At 48.6% G+C, this 21,742-nt stretch overlaps 1 protein-coding gene across 5 annotated transcripts in view; it reads right to left on the reverse strand.

Moving 5' to 3' along the window:
- Nucleotides 1-21,742, reverse strand: part of LOC137424903 (forkhead box protein P1) — a 257,074-nt gene that overhangs the window by 35,715 nt on the left and 199,617 nt on the right. For all 5 annotated transcript variants that reach the window (XM_078776067.1, XM_068112795.2, XM_078776069.1 and 2 more), the window contains 2 exons: nt 2,314-2,380; nt 754-994 (listed from right to left, as the gene is read on the reverse strand). In XM_078776067.1, the coding sequence (XP_078632193.1) occupies nt 754-994; nt 2,314-2,380 (308 nt within the window). The remainder of the gene's footprint in view (nt 1-753; nt 995-2,313; nt 2,381-21,742) is intronic.

Consider the following 21,742-nt stretch of genomic DNA (forward strand, 5'->3'; position numbering starts at 1 on the left):
TGTAATGTATTCTGACCATCTACCCATAATTTGTTAAATTATTGTTCAATCAATGTGCATGTAAATTGCACATTCTTAACAAATCCATGATCCTGTCACAACTGCAATGTGGTCCTTAATGATATTTATACCTATAGATTGATACTTTTTTTTGGAAAGCTCAACTTACTTTACAAAAATCCCCCAACACATTCAATGAAATTCTCATTAAATCTTTTTGATCTCATAATGAGAATTATAGCTTTTGGTAAAGGTCATAACATTACTGCATCGGTCGGTATACCTTTAAACGAAAAGTTGAGAAATGGAATCTGAAGTAAAGAAAGATGTTTATGTCCTGACCTGTACATTTAATATTACCAAAAGCATTTTCAAAGAGGAAACTGATCCTCAGCATCCTCTCCAGAAAAAAAGTCAATGCAGCCTTAGTGTAAAGGATGAGAGAGCCAGATCTATCGAATCCGCATTTGCTTCCTAGTGCATTTCCTTTGGCTAATATCAGAAAAACTGATGCTGCTGGCCATGACCCTATTGCCCTTCACCCGCTCATAAATGCCCCCTTTTACACTGCTTTTTGGTACAATTTAAGTACATATGATGTTGTATTTTACAAGAGTAGGCCCTTATACGATTTGCTGGCAATATTTTCCATCTCTGGAAAATTGGGATATTTTTCTGGATAGTTTATAGCTAATCACAAATACCTGATCCCAGTATATAATGGCTTAAGCCAAAGTAAACACCAGTCCTTACATCGTTTTCCATGAGGCTGGACGTCCATTTAATCCTGTGGATGTTATGGGGGCAGATGACGGTCTTCCAAAATTGGATACAGGGACAGGAGGTGTGGTAGCGAAGTCTTGAGGTCCGTATAGTTCTTGAACACAATTTTTTGATGCTGGGGGGCTGACCACAGTGTCATCCGTGTGAGTGGATGTACCTCCTTCTCCTGGTCCTTTCTTTGTGTCTTTCCACATATCATGAGGAAGCAGGCCTGCAATATATGTTAAAACAACTGTGAGTAGCATTCGCCTCTTCTCCTCCATCATAATATGACATTGTTGCTAACACAGATATATTCACTTTCATTTGAGCTGTTGTTACCTCCGCCACCGAAGGTGGATGGAGGTTATGTTTTCACCCCTGTCTGTCTGTCTGTCTGTTTGTCTGTGAACAAGATATCTCAAAAGGTTGTCGACGGCTTCAGACAAAATTTGGCAGAGAGGTAGTGTATGTGACAAGGACGAAATGGTTAGATTTTGGTGAAGATCCGAATTCGCATCCAGCTAGTAGATTTTTAAAAGTGATTCTTCACCATTGGGAGATAGGGCCAAAAACAATATATAGCAGGATATCTCCAAGTTGTGGACTGATTTGGACGAAACTTGGTGGAGAGGTTGGGTGTGTGAAAAGGTCCAATCGATTCGATTTTGGTGAAGATCTGAATATGTATTCGGATACGATAATTATTTATTTTTAAAGTGATTCTTCACCATTGAGAGCTCTGGCGAAAAGCCCGATATTTAAAATGATATTTCAAAAAGTTGTGGTTGGGTTATGACTAAACTTGGGGGATGAGTTGGCTAGGTGATAAGGACAAGCCGATTAGATTTTGGTTCAGGTCCGAATCCAGATCCGGCCTATCATTGGGATACAAAACAAACTGTTCAGCCTGGCGGAGGTATGTCCTCTACCGAGTGCCTTCTAGTTCAAGTATCCCAGTATTGGTGTTGTCGTTAAGAGTCTATACTTTTCACATGGCACTGGTGCTGCTGAAGAAGTCTCATGACAAGAAAATACACCGAGTGGGTTGGCCATTGCCTTCCGAGCAGTAGCAGTCAGGGAAGAAATTTGGAATTTGGCCAGGGTGTCAACACACAATGGCCACCTCTTTGTGAAAGACAGCGTGGGAGTTTTAACATCCAGCAGCAAAATATGCTGGTAACAGAACTCAGACTTAACATCCCATCTAATGGATAGTGCACTCATTGATGCAACACCGTACATGTGAAACATCACAGTGACGGTTTAAAGTCAGCTCAAGAATCAAACCCAGACAAGACAGCTAGCTCAAAGGCAAATACACAACCCTTGAGCTACTCTTTAAGCCATCGATCTTATTGCATACACAAAATGTTTCATACACTCCCCTTACACTCCTTTCCCTTTGCTCTCCTATTGTCTCCTTATTTCACTTTTACTAATTTTATTATTCTGAATTTTCCACACTCCCCCAGCATAAATAATGCATAGATGGCTCTGCAACTTATCGGCTGATTTCTGATGTTTATCACAAACAGTCCCCTTCCTCACCTTGTGCCAGAGCCTGCTGCTGGAGGTTATACACATGTTGCTGCAGTACTTGTAGCTGAAGAATGGGCTGAAAAAAAGGAAGCATGCAGTAGGCTGTGAGAAGCATGTACAACGGCTGCTTCGCTAGAAAATGCTTCTGGTAAGTAATGCATGCTTTAGGTTGCAAATGCTTATCTTTCAGAGTACTGTGCAATGGAATCAATTGTATAAGCTTTACACATTAAATACACTTTAATTAAGTGTATAAGCTTTACACAAGACCTCCTACTGTGACAGCAATGTGGCTCACTATTGGTCAGACTCACAAGCAAAAAGAACCATTGCTATTTGCAAGAGCCATGGGGCATCGGCTGATTGGGTCAACTGTGGGAAGATGCCATCCCATTGGCCATGTCGCGTTAAGTGAGAAAAGAGGAAGTGGGAGAGGGGAGCATTTGAAAACCAGAAGAGAGGCATTTGTTCTCTTTTTTTCTGGGGACACTGTTGGTGTTGGACCACTGTGCCGTGATCTATGCCTGGTGCGGGCCAGTTCTGTTCTCTGTGCTGTTCTTTCATGGACATTTAAATGATAAAAAGCCTTGCCTAGTTCGGCGTGAATGCGTGTGAGTGTGTTCAGCTCCTTAGAAGGGGAAGTTTTATTGTAATACAGTACAAGGGTTTATTTATTAATTATTTATTGTCATCATTTATTTATATTATTATTTATTATTGGCATCCGTCGTTTGTCTCATTGGCCCGCTGGATATGTCCATTTCAGTTTTCGGTGCCAGTGTCCGTTTAATTCATAAATTATTATACAGTAAGTTGTGCGTGCCTGCTCTGTCTTCTACCTGATTTGGTATATTGGGCATCCCTGGGGGAAATTGTTTAATCAAGTTTAAATCTCGATAACCAGCGTGGGATTTTCCCACGTTTCATATATATAGGTTCGTTTCACAATCGTTTGGGTGAGCAACCAACCAAATTGAGCACAAAGCCCAGCCGTCACAAGGTGAGACCTCGGCATGTGCGTTTTTCTGTCAAGCACCGACCACGGCTGCATGACGGGGAGTGAACGTGCCACAATAATTGTTTCAATGTTATATCCCTGCATTTTCCTCTTTTTCCTCTTATTGAACATAAGGGATGCTGGAAAGATTTGTTCTGAAAGGCATTTTTGATACAGTAGGGCAAAAGCAGCACTGGCCAAAAGTGGCACAAGATGTTAGGAACACTAACAACAGAAAAAGCTTGACATATCAGGAGACCGAAAGGCTCTTTACTTATATATATATATATATATATATATATATATATATATATATATATATATATATATATATATATATATATATATATATATATATATATATACATACATATATATATGGATGCATGTATGTATGTTTGTATGTATATATGGATGCATGTACATATGTATGTGTGTGTATATATATATATATATATATATATATATATATATATATATATATATATATATATATATATATATATATATATATATATATATATATATATATATATTGTTGCGAATATGGAATTTGGCCTCCATATCCGCTTGTAAATATTCCCCTATTTTCTCCAATACTCCCCAACTTTCCCCAATCCCCCATTCCCTAGTCCCATTGCATGTAAATAACAATCAGTAGAGCCGACCTTCCCCTTATTCCCCCATTAAATGTCGTGCCCAGGTCCACCGCACCACACGTAGACAACTTTCGGACATCTTCCTAGTTATTCTTAATCTATGTCAGTTAAGGCCTCGTTTCCATTAATTATGACTCTTCGTTGCACCAGAATGTGATTATATGGCATCAGTAGTGAGTTTAGGACCTTTCCCATACCTCCTCCCATCTTCTTCCCCAAACAACAACAATAACAACAACTACAACAACAACTACAACAACAATTACAACTACAACTACGACTACAACCACAGAGGGGCGGGGAGTGTGCGTCCTCACACCGGCTCGGTTACCCGCCATGACCATGCGCTCCACGGCGTTACCCCGAAGGGGCTGGCTGTCAGCTCCTCGTCAGGGGCGGAGCCAGTAACCCCCCCACGCACCCAATGAGAAGCAACGTGCCGATTCCATCTGGGGCGGAGCTAACGAGCCGAGGGCGTGTCACTCCCCGCCGGATATACGCGGCCCCGCGCCGGATGTGACGTCAGATGCGCCTCAGCTTGGAGAAAGAACGTCGCCTTCCGAGCGCTGTGACCTCCCTGCATCTCTGGACCGGACCGAGTCGATTCTGCCTTGAGCCAAGAGTGCACCTTGAGCCATCGACTGCCTGCCTTTCCTTGCCATCAATCCCCGTGTGAGTCAGCCTTTTGTCCCGTTTATCTGTCGTCTGTTGGGGTTAATATAAGAGTGTGTCTAAGTGCTTGTCTTTCTATGCTGTCCCTCTTGTAGTTGTAATCTAACCTTCCGCCTTAATATAACCTCCTCCGGAGGTCTTGAGAACTGAACCCCTGGTGTCGTATTGTGTTATTGTAATCCAGCCGGGTGTCTTCTTTTTCTTATTGAGCCAGCATCGCGCGACTAGTCAACGTTCGGGCACAATCGGGTAACTTGTGCAGACGTGGTCATACCATAAAACCGCTCGGTAAATAACATCCAAGCCACGTCTGTAACAATTGGTTGTCAGGAGTTGGATTCGAACCTGGGACTAAATTTATTTAGCCCAAATTTTGGAACACCAATTGTACTATTAGAGTAACAATTGGTTGTCGAGGAGTGGAATTCGAACCCGGGACTAAATTTATTAGGCCCAAATTTTGGGAGGGAAAATCGATTCGGAGCGCGTACTGCGCTCGACGAAATTATAACGAAAAAAAAAAAAAAAAATTTGGATTTGTTTTACGAAACTCGAATTTTGCAAGTCGCGCTATGGCGGATCAAGACGGCTGGGGTCCGGTAGGGGAGAGTGAAGCAGGGTCGGTCCAGGACCAAATTGAGGGACATGAGGAGAGCGAAGCAGTGAGGACGGCAGGTTCGCAAAATAGCGCCGTCACGCACGAAGTAGCGGGCGCGCAAAATGGCGCGCTCGCTCACGTGGTTGAAGGGTCCCAAAATAGCGGCGCCGCGGAGGGCGAGCCTGCGGTGGCGGCTGGGGACGCTGGGCAAACCGGGTTTGACCTCAGATTATTCTTGACCCAACTGAATGCAAAAATGGATAGGATGGAGGGCCAAATGAGGGTTGATAGTGGGCGATTAGAGGGCCAAATGAGGGGTACCGGTGAGAAGTTAGACAATAATTTTGAGGAGTTAGACAAGAAAATTGGGAAGTTAGACAATAATTTTGAGGAGTTAGACAAGAAAATTGGGAAGTTAGACAATAATTTTGAGGAGTTAGACAAGAAAATTGAGAAGTTAGACAAAAATTTTGAGGGGTTAGACAATGGGATAAAAGAGGTGAGAAATGGGTTAGAGGGGGTAGAAAATAGAATGGCTGCCCAGGAGAATCAGATAGAGGGAGTGAAAACTGGGTTAACGGGGGTAGAAAACAGAATGGCCGCTCAAGAGAATCAAATAGAGGGAGTGAAAAATGGGTTAGAGGGGTTAGAAAACAGTATGGAAGGCAAATTGAGGGACATGAGGGACCAAGCGGAAAGGGAAGTTAAACAAATGGAGCAGCAGATAGAGGGGGTCAGAATGGGGGTAGAAACCAAACTGGATGCTCACAGGGAGGAAATGGAGCAGATGAGGGTGGCATCTGGGCAGGAGATGCAAGTGATGGGAGAAGAGATCAGAAGAGGAGTGAGTGAGGAGGTCGGAGGAGTGCGCGAGGAGGTGAGGCACTGTAAGGAGCACATGGAGAAGGAGGTGAGAAAGGGGACTGTAAAGTTACAAGGGGGCATAGAGGACCTGACGCAGGAGGTGGAGCAGCTGACGGTGGGACAAACGGAGTTAGTGGAGCAGGTTCAAAGGAACACTGCGGTATTAGGAGGTTTAAAGGCGACACAAAAAGAAATTAAAAACGACTTGATAGCGACAAAGAGGGAATGTCAGATGGTACGTGAGGGACTGACAACGAGGTTGGACGAGGTGATAGAGGTAATGGAGACGAAGGACCGGCAGGTGAGGACGCACCTGGAAACGGTCAAGGTAGCCTTAGAGGATGAGCTTGAGGAGACGTACCGGGGAATAAAAGAGGTGAAGCACAAATTAGAAGAAGTGGAAGAAGGGATGAGCGAAATTAAGAAGCGACGGAGAGGGGATAAGAAAGAGATAAAAGAGGAGATAAAAGAATTGGTCCAAAGTCTGTGTTTGGATCGTGATGATGTGCTCATTAACCGGATGAGGGATTCGCAGGTGATGGAGGAGAAGCGAAGAGGAAGAGGACCCGGTGTAAGTGGTGACCAATATGGTCGTGCGTATGATGCGCCAGGGGATTTAAGAAGCTTGGGGGTCGAGATGGACCCGGGTGTTCGTGAGAGGCCGTTGGTGAAGTGTGCGACAGGTCTGGTGTGCGAAAATGGAGGTGTGCAAGGAAGTCCGACTCTGGGGTGTGTGAGGAAAAAGTGCGTGCCAAGGAGTAGTGAGGGTGCTGGCGAGAATGAGTCGGTCGTAGCGCGTGTGCGAGGGGGCACATGGAAGCGCGGTGTGGTGAGTGTTACAGAGGATGTGACGGGAGAGTGTGCGCGAGAAAGGTGTGTGACGGACAGGTGCATGAGGGAAGAGTGCGCTGTCAGAAGTAAGGAAGAGTGTCCACCTGTGGTGAGTGTTACCGAGGGTGTAACTGGAGAGTGTGCGCGAGAAAGGTGTGTGACGGACAGGTGCATGAGGAAAGAGTGCGCTGTCAAGAGTAAGGGTGAGTGCGCTGTCAAGAATGGAGGTGAGAGTATTGAGAGTGACAAGGAGCGTGAGTTGGTTGTGACAGGTGAGCGAGGATGTACACCTGGGATGGAAGGATGTACACCTGGAATGGTAGAGCGTGAGTGGGAATGCACGCTGGAGTTGGTGGTGAGGCACGTGGTTGGGTGTGCGAATGAGGGCACACCTGTGATTGTCACAGAGGAGGTGACCGAGGAGGGGGCGCGAAGCGGTGTATTGGTGAGGTGTGCGAGCGACGAATGTGTGCCAAAGTGTTCGGTGGTCAGGTGTGTGACCAAGGCTGTGAGTGGAATGAGGGTACCTGGGTGTGTAAGGGAAGGTACGAGGAGCATGGGCACGGCTGGATGTGTGAGCAAGGAACGGGCTGCGGGGTGTAAGCGTCCAGGTGAAGCATCGACGTTAGACGGGGTAGAGTTTAGAACGACTTATAGCCGAAGCAGGCCCTCGGTGCGTGCTGGGCCTCGCTTTGAACGGCCGCGTCCGTGCTCCACTAGGCGGAGCTGGCAGCCCGATAGGAAGGGTCGTTATGGCGACCACGTTTTGTTGAGACGTGCCGGCAGGTCGAGATCGGGACATTGGATGGCTCCACGCCGAGGTGGTGCGTGGGATCTCGGCCCGGGTAAACCTCCTTCCCTGCACCGAATGCGGGACGCACCCAGCCGCTGGCACAGAACAACCAGCATTCATGGCTTGGCTTTACGAAGCCGGGCTTTGGACAGGAATTGGCGCACCGAGAGGTATTAGTGAGTCGACTGGGTGATGAGGTTAGTGTTTTGGACCCAAAATCAGAGAAAAACAAAATTTGATGATTGGCAAGGGATTGGCAGTAGTGATTGGCAGATGATGGGCAGTGATTGGCAAATTTTTAATTTGTTGCAATTTGATGTGCGAAATTGGTAGTGAGACCCCCGATGTGGTGGGATGGCAAATCCACCATCCTTCCCATATGGGGGGCAAAGGAGCTATAGCTTATGGGGTGTATGGCAGTGAAAACTAGCCCGGGTGGGTTAGAATATTGTGTGTAGGGATCTAGCGAAGATGACAGTAGGTAACGTTAAGTTTAGTTAGTGACTGATACCTGTAGTGGGGACGCAGGTAGATTAGTATGGATGATAATGACGAGGGAGCGCAATAGTTTAAAGGGACGACTGGGAAGCGCAAGTTCAGAGGGGAGTAGTTAGCTGAGATGATGCCGTGTGTGTGAGGATTGAACAGGTGTAATTGCACAGGTGTGCAACTGGACAGGTGTGATTGCACAGGTGTGCAACTGGACGGGTGTGATTGCACAGGTGTGCAACTGGACAGGTGTGTGGAGCAGTGTGTGAGTAATGAGTGTTGTGGATCAGCGCGAATGCGCTTGGGGAGAGAAGGGTGCAGGTGGCACCAGGTGTGAGAGCACAGGTGTGCAGGTACAGGTGTGTGGAGAGAGTTGGAGTAAGTGGTACGGAGTGGTGTGCATGGTGCGAAGGTGTGGATGGGGGAAGAGTAGACCCCTTTCACGAGTACCCGGGGCGGGTAGTGTAAGTGTTAGGTAGAGGGTACAGGTAAATTGTGGTTGGATATTGGCATTTGTGGTGCGGTTGCAGAATGGTGTTGTGAATGGGTGCATTAGTGTTGTGGAAATGGCTGGGCGTGTAGCCTGTTAGTGTGTGTAGTTGGTTGGGCACTCCACCACTGTGAGGATGTCGGCCAGGTGAGGCCGCAGGTGGGCTCTGGGAGCCGGTAGTTGTGAGTGGGTGCCTGAGGATCCCGGGTGTGGATCGGGCAGCCCAGTGCCAGAGAGGGCACGGAGTGGGGAGAGAGCCAGAGGGCCTTCCCCAGGTAGTTAGGTTAGGGTGAGGAGCAGGTAAGCTCGGAGGCAACTGCAGTGGTGGAGGTGTGCAGGTGGGTAGACCCACTGGGAGAGGTACACGCCGCAGCCCAGAAATTGTGCGAGGGCACCGGGAGATGAATCGGGGGAGGGAGACCCCAAATTGAAAAGCACCACAGTTTGGCCAATGGGAATTGGTTTTTAGAACCCATAGTGTAAGAGGGCCAATGGTTTGGCCGGAGAAAGACCCCGGGTAGTGTAAAGTTGTTAAGGTCATTTAGGAAATAGTTAGGATTGATGAACCTGTCGCACCATACGCAGCCACTTACCTGTGGTGATGATGATGACTCCACACCTGTGTTTTCTTTGTTTGTGTTGCAGAAATGAGAATTGCTGTTGGATTTGTGAGACGCATCACGACGTGGATGAGACATTGGGGTGATTCCATCTCTCCCTCCCTAGGAGGGACTGATGTTGAATTGGTAATGGCAAATTTTGATGTTGAGTTGGAGATGGCAAATTTTGATGAGAGTTGAAAATGGCAAATTTGATTGGTTAGGAGGGAGAGAAGACGAATTTGGTATATGGGAGGAACGGGGAAGACAGTAGGGATGTTTGTTGATTTGTAAAGTAGATGTTTATGGGTAGTGTTGTGTTGTGTGGATACAGTAAGGGGTAAGGGAGGGGCCATGTAGGTTACCTGGTGGGGGGGGGGGGGCGTACGATAGGAACGTACCTGTCTCACCTGGTTCCCATGTGCCCCCAGTGTGCATCACCTTACATTGCGTGCACTTTTGCGCCCTTACCACCTTACTCACTTGTTTCTTCTTTTGTCTCCCACCTCCGAGGATCTGGCTTTGGGGTAGAGAGAGAGGAGAGAGAGGTGCTGGCTGCGCAGTTGTGGGCCTGCACTTTCGCTGTTTGCTGCCGGGATCGATACACCATATGGACCGCAATGTTTGTGGCCACCCACAATGGACCGCAGTTCGTTTGCGGCCAAGCACCACCCGGGGATGGACCTATGGGTCAACGTGGCACCTATGCCATACAGGTGAACCACTAATAGTTAACACCACCAAGTGCACCACAAGAAGAGCAAGAGACACCTGCAGGGTTAGGGGTTGTCGAATTTATTTTTATTCCAATGAACAATGGTGACTGCACCGATTGGTGGTGGGGTGGTGCTGTTGATGCTCGGGAAGGGTGCTCTGCACGTTATTAAAGGCCGTCGGCCACAGAGCACTCGTGGGTTGGTGTATCGATGTTGGCAAGCGCTCTCTCTCTCTATGCATAACATCTGCATGTGTCCCTCCAAAAACAGGTCCTGGATCGTAGTGTAAATAGCAGCGTAGTCTTGTAAATAATGCTCCCTACCGGCTGTATGTTTAGTTTGAGAATTCTTTCCGGATTCGGTTATCCTGTGGGTGTGTTTCTGTGAGGAGAAGGGTGCAACGTCGCAGGGGGACATATTTACTCATTTGTGAATATCTGTAAAACTGTCGCACTCAGGGTAGAGTTAATAGTAGAGGGAACTACATTGCGTGCCACACTAAAGTAGGTAAAAATTTATCGGGTCGGGACGCCCCGAGGGTAGAGAAGGGTGCAATGTTGCGAATATGGAATTTGGCCTCCATATCCGCTTGTAAATATTCCCCTATTTTCTCCAATACTCCCCAACTTTCCCCAATCCCCCATTCCCTAGTCCCATTGCATGTAAATAACAATCAGTAGAGCCGACCTTCCCCTTATTCCCCCATTAAATGTCGTGCCCAGGTCCACCGCACCACACGTAGACAACTTTCGGACATCTTCCTAGTTATTCTTAATCTATGTCAGTTAAGGCCTCGTTTCCATTAATTATGACTCTTCGTTGCACCAGAATGTGATTATATGGCATCAGTAGTGAGTTTAGGACCTTTCCCATACCTCCTCCCATCTTCTTCCCCAAACAACAACAATAACAACAACTACAACAACAACTACAACAACAATTACAACTACAACTACGACTACAACCACAGAGGGGCGGGGAGTGTGCGTCCTCACACCGGCTCGGTTACCCGCCATGACCATGCGCTCCACGGCGTTACCCCGAAGGGGCTGGCTGTCAGCTCCTCGTCAGGGGCGGAGCCAGTAACCCCCCCACGCACCCAATGAGAAGCAACGTGCCGATTCCATCTGGGGCGGAGCTAACGAGCCGAGGGCGTGTCACTCCCCGCCGGATATACGCGGCCCCGCGCCGGATGTGACGTCAGATGCGCCTCAGCTTGGAGAAAGAACGTCGCCTTCCGAGCGCTGTGACCTCCCTGCATCTCTGGACCGGACCGAGTCGATTCTGCCTTGAGCCAAGAGTGCACCTTGAGCCATCGACTGCCTGCCTTTCCTTGCCATCAATCCCCGTGTGAGTCAGCCTTTTGTCCCGTTTATCTGTCGTCTGTTGGGGTTAATATAAGAGTGTGTCTAAGTGCTTGTCTTTCTATGCTGTCCCTCTTGTAGTTGTAATCTAACCTTCCGCCTTAATATAACCTCCTCCGGAGGTCTTGAGAACTGAACCCCTGGTGTCGTATTGTGTTATTGTAATCCAGCCGGGTGTCTTCTTTTTCTTATTGAGCCAGCATCGCGCGACTAGTCAACGTTCGGGCACAATCGGGTAACTTGTGCAGACGTGGTCATACCATAAAACCGCTCGGTAAATAACATCCAAGCCACGTCTGTAATGTATGTATGTATGTTTGTACATGTATGTACATGTACATGTACATGTACAAACATGTATGTTTGTATGTATATATGGATGCATGTACATATGTATGTGTGTGTATATATATATATATATATATATATATATATATATATATATATATATATATATATATATATATATATATATATATATATATATATATTGTTGCGGTTTTGAGAACCCTTCACTAGTAAATACTTGTAAATAACAACTTGTAAATATTACCTTTGTAACGTTAAAAGGTCGCACCCTAGTTAGGCCACGAGCAACACGGAGCACACCATAGGCTTCTTCTGTAGTTATTTCATTAGTATGTGTTTCAGGTAAGGATCCGTTTCCAATAGTTGAATCTGCGTTGCATTAATCAAATAACCTAGCCCCCTTCTCAAATTCCCATCCTATTCATTTTGCGGCTATACCCTCTCCAAATTGTATGGCGCGCCTTTGCCAGCAGCGTTCGCTGCCTTTGAGCTGAAGCTCGCCCCAAGCCGCCATAAGCCACGTGGCAGAGTTGGAGAAGAAGGGAGGAGCGGCCAGGAACATAGGCGTGGCCCCATCAACACGTCACGAGGGGAGGTACCAATGAACCCTCGTGACCAATCCGGGCCGGGGCGTGTTCACCGGTAGGCGGAGCGAAGCGGACGCGGCTTGATACGCGAGGCAGGTAATAAAAGCGCTGCCGCGAACTACTTCAAGGCAGATGCGGGGCAGATCGAGAGAGGGGAGAAGATCGGCAGATGATCGGCAAACTTGAGAGAACAGCGCAGAGGCGGCGAATGATAAGAACATTGCGCGGAGGATCGCTCGGGACGATCGTTTGATACGAACTGCCGTTGGTTTTGAGAGCGTTCGGCACGCTATACGTACGCAGATTCCAGCCCCTCGCATATGTAAGGTCCGGTCGCGCGCCAACGATACGGGAAGCTGCCTGCCGTTCTTCGCCCGCGGACCCGGAGCCTGGATGGATCCCATCGCCTGGAACCATCTGCCTGGACCTTCCTCCCCTACCAGCTACCATTCCGTGTGAGTCTGTTTGTTTGTCCTGGGGTCGTGATAAGTTAAGACTGTTTAGATAAGCTTGCCCTATGTCCTTTTATTTCCTTCTTCTTGTATATTCCCTTCTTTCGTTTCCTCTTGTAGTTAGTTAATAAACCATATTTGTTCTTCCTTCACCCTTCTTATTCTTTGGTTCCTCTCATATGATCGCTTGCGTCCTGTCCCCAATTGAGTACCTGTGACCCGATTTGGCCAACCGCTTTAAATCGGGTTTAGTCCTTTTGTTAACGGCTCGGATCGTGGATTGCTAAACCGCTCGGCAATTACCATCACATCCGCGGTTCGAGCAGGGACTCATCTCCCTGCTTTGCGGAGAGATTGGTGAAGGTATTTGGGAAACCTTTGACCAATCACCCTGGCCAATCTCACCCCGCAAAGGAGCGGGATAGTTCCAGGACCGGAGACGGCCAGCTTAACAAGACAAGGGGATTAACCCCCCCCCCCCCTTGCTAATGGGAGTGCCGTACTTCGAGATCCGCAACAATATTGTGTTGGGGTTTTTAGAACCTTCACTTTGTCAATTTAGTATTAAATTTCCTTATAAATAACCCCTGTGTACATTTCCCCTTAATTGGCTGTTAATTGAAATGAGTGCACCTTAGTTAGTCCACATTGCAACACGTAGCAAATCATAGGCCCTTCTAACAGTTATTTCATTATTATGTGTGTCAGGTAAGGATGTGTTTCCAGTAGTTGACCTTGCGTTGCATCAAATCAAATAAGATAGGATCCCCTACAATATCGCCGTGGCCTCCAAAGCGCCAGTACGGCAGCGTTCGCCACCGTTGCATTGGGTGGATGTTATTGGCATCATCTTCACCCCAAGACTCCATTGCACATGAGGCCAGCAGGAGGGGAGGAGCCGTGGGATCATGGGCGGGGCCCACTTCATCACCCAAGGTGGAGCCAAAGAGCCTCGCCAGCCAACCAGCGCCGAGGTGAGGAAAAACCAGTAGGCGTGGCATCGGAGTTGACGGCTTCATCGCACAACGCGCAATATAAGCGCGTGAGCAAGCCTTTTCACCAGGACAGGAGATGCGTGATCCAGCTGAGAACAAAGAGAGGAGTGATCCAGACGAACCGAGAGAGAGAGACGGGAGGGGGTGCTCGTATTGCGGCAATAGGCCGAGACCCTCTATGCCCTATTGCCGGTCGGTGAGACGCGAAGCTGTTTTGCCGGGTTTTCACCTCGAGCCCGGAGCGTGTTCACGCTTGCCGCCAGCGTGGACCTCAACGCCTGACCCATCTGCCCCGGACCTTCCTGCCGAACCATCTGCCTGGATTCTTCTCCCCCTGCCATCTTTACCATTGCCATTTTCTCCCATTCGTGTACGTGAGTTTGTCTTGTTTTGTCTTGTCCCGGGGTATAAGTTAAGCTTGTTATAAGGATTGCACTGTGTCTTCTGTAAATTACCTTCGTTCTTCCTCTTCTTTAGTCTTGTATAGTAGTAAATAAATCCCTGTTATTTCTTACCCGTTTGGTTTCTTTCTCATCCGATCGCTTTCGTCCCTTCTGTCAATTGAGTAGCTGTGGCACGATTTTTGGCCGAACCGCTTTACAATCGGGTTAGTAATCGCTAACGGCTCAGATTCCGGACTGCTAAACCGCTCGGCAAAATACCATCTTGTCCAGGATTCGAGCGGTACTTGTCTCCCTGTTTTGCGGAGGGATTGATAAAGGTATTCGGGCTAATACCTGGACCAATAACCCTGATAAATCCCCCCCGCAAAGGAGCGTTACAAGTACCAGGACCAGAGATGGCCGGCTCAACAGGCCAAGGGGATTAAACCCCCCTTGCTAAGGGGAGAGCCGTCTCTGAGATCCGTAACAATTGGTGTCAGGAATGGGATTTGAGGCCCGAACCAAATTTTTTAATCCATCAAAAATTTGGTCAAAAATTACGAGCGGCCAAAAATTTTTCTTTAACATCCAAATTAAAATCGTGCCATGGATAATCAAGGCGACCGGATGCCGGTAGGGGAGGTAGAAGAAGAGGGTTTGGAGGCAATCCAGGACCTCAGGGAGGAATTAGAGGAGGAGGGCAATATGCATTGGGTAGCGGAGATTTCAGGTGCACCAGATGGCGGCGCTTCGCACGTGGTCGCGGCAGCCGAGCCCGAGATACCAGGGTACATGCGCTTTTTTATGGACCAATTAATGGCAAAAGTAGACGAACGGGGGGAGACATTGACAAAAATAGGGAAGCAATTGGGAAATCTAATTGAAGAGTGTGGAAACAGAATGGGTGGCCGAATAAAAAAAATGGGGGAGAACATTGACCGCGAGTTGGGCGAGCAGGTCCCAAGGGTGCGCGACGGGGTAACGCGGGTCGAGGAGCGCAGGTTGAGCGAGTCGGAGCAAGGCGCAGGTAACTGGACGGGGGTAGAAATCGCAACCCAGGGTGTGGGGAAGCCGGCGACCGCTGAGGTGGAAGAGGAAATTTTAATAAAGCCAGCGGTCGTCGAGGTGAACAAAGAAAAAGAAATAATGGGTATAGTTGAAATTGAAAAGACGACGGAGGTAGCCCAGGAATTGAAGGGAGAAATGGATTGTGTACAAAGTCTAAGTTCACATCCTGATGCCGTACTTGCTAATCCTTATAAAGATTTGCAAGTGCGCGTGGAGAGGAGGATCCCAAAGGTGAGACGGGCTGTGTATGGTACGAAAAGGTTTTTCGGAAAAGTGTTTGGCACGAAAAGAATTTTCGCGCGCTTGGGATCCCAGCATACCGCGGGCGTTTGTGGGAGGTCCGTTGGGCGCTGTGTGAGAGGAAATGGCGCGCGTGTAAGAAAAGAGTGTGCGTCGAGGAGTGAGTGTGTTACAAAGTGTGGGAGTGATACCGAGTGCGAGCGAGAATGCACATCGGAGTGTATGGAGTGTGACACCGAGAGTGAGTTGGTGGTGGCGCGGGAGCGAGAGGGCACATCGGAGCGCGTGATGGTGAGTGTTACAGAGGATGTAACAGGAGAGTGTGCGCAAGAAGGTGCACGAGAGGTGTGGAGTGTAACAGGGGAGTGTGCGCAAGAAGGTGCGCGAGAGATGTGGTGTGTAGCAGGGAGTGCGGTGGTGGAATGGACTGAGTGTGTGAAATGCATGAGGCGCTGAGACGCCGGGCTTGGTGAGTGTAAAAGGGGTCGCGTATGCGTGTGAGCATGCGAGTAAGGCATCGACGTGGACCGGGATAGCGGTTAGACCGACGTTTAACCGACGCGAGTTCTCGGTCCGTGCCGGGCTGTGGGTTTTGCGGGAGCCGGCGGGAATCGGTGCTGCGTCGCTTCTCTTCGGAGCGTCGTGCACGATCCGGGCCTGGCCCCGCCCCGCACGGTCGAGTCCGGGCCTTGCCGGGCAAGGCCACCGGTCCGGTTCGAGGGAAGGTAGGAGGGACCGGAGCGGCGCCACCTCGTGGTTGCGGCATTCCGGCCGGGCGAAATTGAGCCATCGGGCCGGAGACCGAAAGCCTCCGCGCCGAGATGGTGCGTGGAATCTCGGCCCGAGCATGCCGCCCCCCCTGAACCGAATGCCGGACAGACTCAACCTGCAGGCGATCAAACCACCCGAATGCATTGCGCGGCTTTGCGAAGCCGCGCTTTGAGAATGTAACGGCGCACTGAGGCTCAGATATAGCGGACTGCGATGATGATAGTGTTTTGGATCCGAAATTGGGGATGGTGATTGGCATGATTGGTAAATTTGATTGGCGGATGATTGGCAAAGTGATGGGCAGAATTGGAATTTGATGGCAAAATTGATAATGAGAGATGTCCGATGTAGAGGGATGGCAAATCCACCATCCCTCACATCCCCCGGGCACATGAACATTAGTTATGGGGTTTTGGCAGTGTAAGCTCGCCGAGGGAGGGTTTGGATAATTCTATAGGGACTTAGAAATGACCATAGGTAACTGTAGGGTTAAGTAGCGACATGATACCTGTAGTAGGGGACGTAGGTAGATTAGTGGATTATAATGACGGGGGAGTGCGATAACATAAGGGGCAACTGGGGAGCGCGAGTTTCAGAAGGGAGTAGTCAGCTTAGATGATGCAGTGTGGGTGCAGGAAGTTATTTGTGGTGAGCGGGATGATTGAGTAGTGAGCAGAGTATTGTGAGTGTGGGGTGAATGGCATTGTTGTGAATGAAGAAGCCTGGGAGGAAGGAGGGTGCAGGAAGCACCAGGTGTGTGAGCACAGGTGTGCAAGTGAAGAACAGGTGTATGGAGAATGGTTGTGTGGAATAGCTGGTATGGAATACATGGAGTATGGAATGGATGGTGTGGAGTGAGTATGGTGGAAAGCGTGGAGTGGAGTGGTTGGTGCGAAGGGAGTGGATGGAGAAGATGGACCCCATCACGAATACCCGGGGAGGGTAGTTTAAGAGTTAGGTAGAGGGTATAGGTAAATTGTGGTTGGATATTGGCATCTGTGGTGCAGGTAGTGGCAAGGAAGTGCTTAGATGGGTGCACGAGTCTGTGGAAATGGCTGGGCGTGTGGGCGTAATTGGTACGTATGGTTATTCGGGCACTCCGCCACTGGTAGTTTGTCGGCCAGGTGAGGCCGCAGGTAGGCTCTGGGAGCCAGTCAGAGTAGTGTTCAGCGGGGCCCGAGGATCCAGGAGAAGGACCCGGGTATCCCAATGCCAGAGAGGGCATCAGAGGGGTGAGAGAGCCAGGAGGGGCCTTCCCCGATTTAGGGTAGTGGTAAGGAGCATGGTAAGCTCGGGTGGTGACTTCAGTGGCGGAGGTGCGCAGGTAGGTAGACCTGCTGGTAGAGCCACACGACCCAGCTCCGAAATTGTGCGAAGGCACAGTAGTGAAAACTTGGGGGAGTGAGACCCCAAATTGATGGGCACCACAGTTTGGTCAATGGGAATTGGTTTATAGAACCGCATAGAGTAAGACGGCCAATGGTTTGGCAGGGAAAGACCCCAGGTAGTGTAAAGTGTGTTAATGTCATTTAGGAAGTAGTTAGGATTAAGAATCTCCTCGCACGATCTGCATCCACTCACCTGAGATGACGATAGAATTCCACGCCATGCCATGGTTTGTTGTTTATTTTTGTGCAAATGTTTTGGAAAGGTGAGACGCATCATGACGTGGGTGTGACATTGTGCTGTTTGTTCCATCTCTTCCTCCTTAAGAGGGATTGATGACGAATTGGTGATGGCAAATTTGGTTAGAGGGATTGGTACGAATTTGGATTAGAGGAGATATGGGGAAGACGTGACGATAGAGACAAATTTGTAAATGTGTAGATTTTGTAAATATGGGGTAAGGGCAAGGGTAGAGTAGGTGACAGGGGGGGTGCGTACGTTAGGAACGAGCTTTCTCACTTCGCTCTCCGTGCGCACCTCGCTCTGCATTACCTTGATTGATGTGTACCCTTGTGACCTTACCCCTCGCTAACGCTGCCTGCTTTGTCTTCCTTCCCCCCCATGGACCGTGCTCTCTGGGCACTGAGGGAGAGCGTGCGGGAGCCACAATTGTGTGCCCGAATCCCCGCAACCAGCTGCCTGCATCCATGCACCACTTATGGACCGCACGTTTTGCGGCCATGCACCACCATATGGACCACGGTTCGGTGGCCGAGCACCATATATGGACCACACGTTTTGTGGCATGGCCCCTCTGCTGGGACCGGCCAGGTTGGCCAGAGAAAGATCTTGCTTGCGGACCACGGAGAGGTGGCCCCCTTTTTGCCCTGCAGGTGGACCACCCATAGCTGGCCCCTGTGGGCCATAAATAAAAATGGACGCGTTTTGTGCCTATTTAATATGTCCAAATAGGCCGCAAGCAAGGAAGATGAAGGAAGAACAACATCAAGAACAACATCGGCCAGCAGAGGGAGCAGAAGATCAAGACCACCAGTTGTTTTTTTATTGTGTTGTGCAATGTCGCACTGGATGGTGCGTGACTGTGCATTTTGGTGCTTTGGTGTTTATTGGTGCTGGTGTATCGATGCAGTGCATGCTGTCTCCTCCTTCCCACAGGGTTCTTTTCCTTTTTTGGCTCCTAAAAAGAAAAATGACAGGTCCTTTGTTGCAGTTTTGTAAATAGTCAAATAACGTCACTTGTAAATAATGCTCCCCACCGTTCATGTGTAGTTTGAAAATTAATTCCACAATTCGGTTAGTTGTGGGTGTGAATCTGTTAGGAAGGATGCAACGTAATAGGGGGACATATTTATTTGTGTTTTAAAACTGTCGCACTCAGGGTCAGATTAATTGTAGAGGGAAATCACACCTGCGTGCCACATTAAGTTAAAGTTTTCGGGCCGGGAAGCCGTGAGGAATGAGGGTGCTGTGTTGCAGTTTTTAAAACCTTCACTTTGTCAATTTAGTATTAAATTTCCTTATAAATAACCCCTGTGTACATTTCCCCTTAATTGGCTGTTAATTGAAATGAGTGCACCTTAGTTAGTCCACATTGCAACACGTAGCAAATCATAGGCCCTTCTAACAGTTATTTCATTAGTATGTGTGTCAGGTAAGGATGTGTTTCCAGTAGTTGACCTTGCGTTGCATCAAATCAAATAGGATAGGATCCCCTACAATATCGCCGTGGCCTCCAAAGCGCCAGTACGGCGGCGCTCGCCACCGTTGCATTGGGTGGTTGTTATTGGCATCATCTTCACCCCAAGACTCCATTGCACACGAGGCCAGCAGGAGGGGAGGAGCCGTGGGATCATGGGCGGGGCCCACCTCGTCACCCAAGGTGGAGCCAAAGAGCCTCGCCAGCCAACCAGCACCGAGGTGAGGAAAAACCAGTAGGCGTGGCATCGGAGTTGGCGGCTTCATCGCACAACGCGCAATATAAGCGCGCGAGCAAGCCTTTTCACCAGGACAGGAGATGCGTGATCCAGCTGAGAACAAAGAGAGGAGTGATCCAGACGAACCGAGAGAGAGAGATGGGAGAGGGTGCTCGTATTGCGGCAATAGGCCGAGACCCTCTAGGCCCTATTGCCGGTCGGTGAGACGTGAAGCTGTTTTGCCGGGTTCACACCTGCGTGCCACATTAAGTGAAAGTTTTCGGGCCGGGACGTCCCGTGAGGAATGAGGGTGCTGTGTTGCAGTTTTTAGAACCTTCACTTTGTCAATTTAGTATTAAATTTCCTTATAAATAACCCCTGTGTACATTTCCCCTTAATTGGCTGTTAATTGAAATGAGTGCACCTTAGTTAGTCCACATTGCAACACGTAGCTACTCATAGGCCCTTCTAACAGTTATTTCATTATTATGTGTGTCAGGTAAGGATGTGTTTCCAGTAGTTGACCTTGCGTTGCATCAAATCAAATAAGATAGGATCCCCTACAATATCGCCGTGGCCTCCAAAGCGCCAGTACGGCGGCGCTCGCCACCGTTGCATTGGGTGGTTGTTATTGGCATCATCTTCACCCCAAGACTCCATTGCACACGAGGCCAGCAGGAGGGGAGGAGCCGTGGGATCACGGGCAGGGCCCACCTCGTCACCCAAGGTGGAGCCAAAGGGCCTCGCCAGCCAACCAGCGCCGAGGTGAGGAAAAACCAGTAGGCGTGGCATCGGTGTTGGCGGCTTCATCGCACGACGCGCAATATAAGCGCGCGCGCAAGCCTTTTCACCAGGACAGGAGATGCATGATCCAGCTGAGAACAAAGAGAGGAGTGATCCAGACGAACCGAGAGAGAGAGACGGGAGGGGGTGCTCGTATTGCGGCAATAGGCCGAGACCCTCGAGGCCCTATTGCCGGTCGGTGAGATGCGAAGCTGTTTTGCCGGGTTTTCGCCTCGAGCCGGGAGCGTGAACCGCGAGCGTGGACCTCAACGCCTGACCCATCTGCCCCGGACCTTCCTGCTGAACCATCTGCCTGGATTCTTCTCCCCCTGCCATCTTTACCATTGCCATTTTCTCCCATTCGTGTACGTGAGTTTGTCTTGTTTTGTCTTGTCCCGGGGTATAAGTTAAGCTTGTTATAAGGATTGCACTGTGTCTTCTGTAAATTACCTTCATTCTTCCTCTTCTTTAGTCTTGTATAGTAGTAAATAAATCCCTGTTATTTCTTACCCGTTTGGTTTCTTTCTCATCCGATCGCTTTCGTCTCTTCTGTCAATTGAGTATCTGTGGCACGATTTTTGGCCGAACCGCTTTACAATCAGGTTTGTAATTGCTAACGGCTCGGATTCCGGACTGCTAAAGCACTCGGCAAAATACCATCTTGTCCGGGATTCGAGCGGTACTTGTCTCCCTGTTTTGCAGAGGGATTGATAAAGGTATTCGGGCTAATACCTGGACCAATAACCCTGAACAATCCCCCCCGCAAAGGAGTGTTACAAGTACCAGGACCAGAGACGGCCGGCTCAACAGGCCAAGGGGATTAAACCCCCCTTGCTAAGGGGAGAGCCGTCTCTGAGATCCACAAATAAATAAATAAATAAATAATAATAATAATAATAATAATAATAATAAATAAAATTAAAAAAAATATATATATATATACATATATATATATACATATATATATATACATACATACATACATACATACATACACACATACATACATACATACATGCATACATGCATACATACATACATACATACATACATATATATATATATATATATATATATATATATATATATATATATATATTGTTGTGGTTTTGGAATAAAGGTTAATTCCCCCTCGTAGGGAGACGCACCACAACATGAAGCCTCGCGATAGTTCAGTTATTTCTTCGTGAATATAAGCGTAGTCCTTTCCTGTGTTTAGTTTTGCGTTGAGTAGGCCAGTGAGCTTCGGTGTTCTTTTGGCGCATTGCTTTGGTGCTTTTGGTTTGGTGTTGGCGCTGAAATGCCACGCGGCAGGCCTGAACAAGTCTACCAAGGCCGAAGGGAGGTGCGGCAGGCCTGCACAAGTCTACCGAGGCCGAAGGGAGGCGCGGCAGGAGGAGTGGTTGGTAAGCACGAGCCGTCAATCAGGGCTCAAGGGGAGTGGCTAACCACGATGAC

The sequence above is a fragment of the Myxine glutinosa genome, chromosome 4 (genome assembly GCF_964187855.1).
Source record: "Myxine glutinosa chromosome 4, kmMyxGlut1.1, whole genome shotgun sequence".
NCBI lineage: Eukaryota > Metazoa > Chordata > Myxini > Myxiniformes > Myxinidae > Myxine > Myxine glutinosa.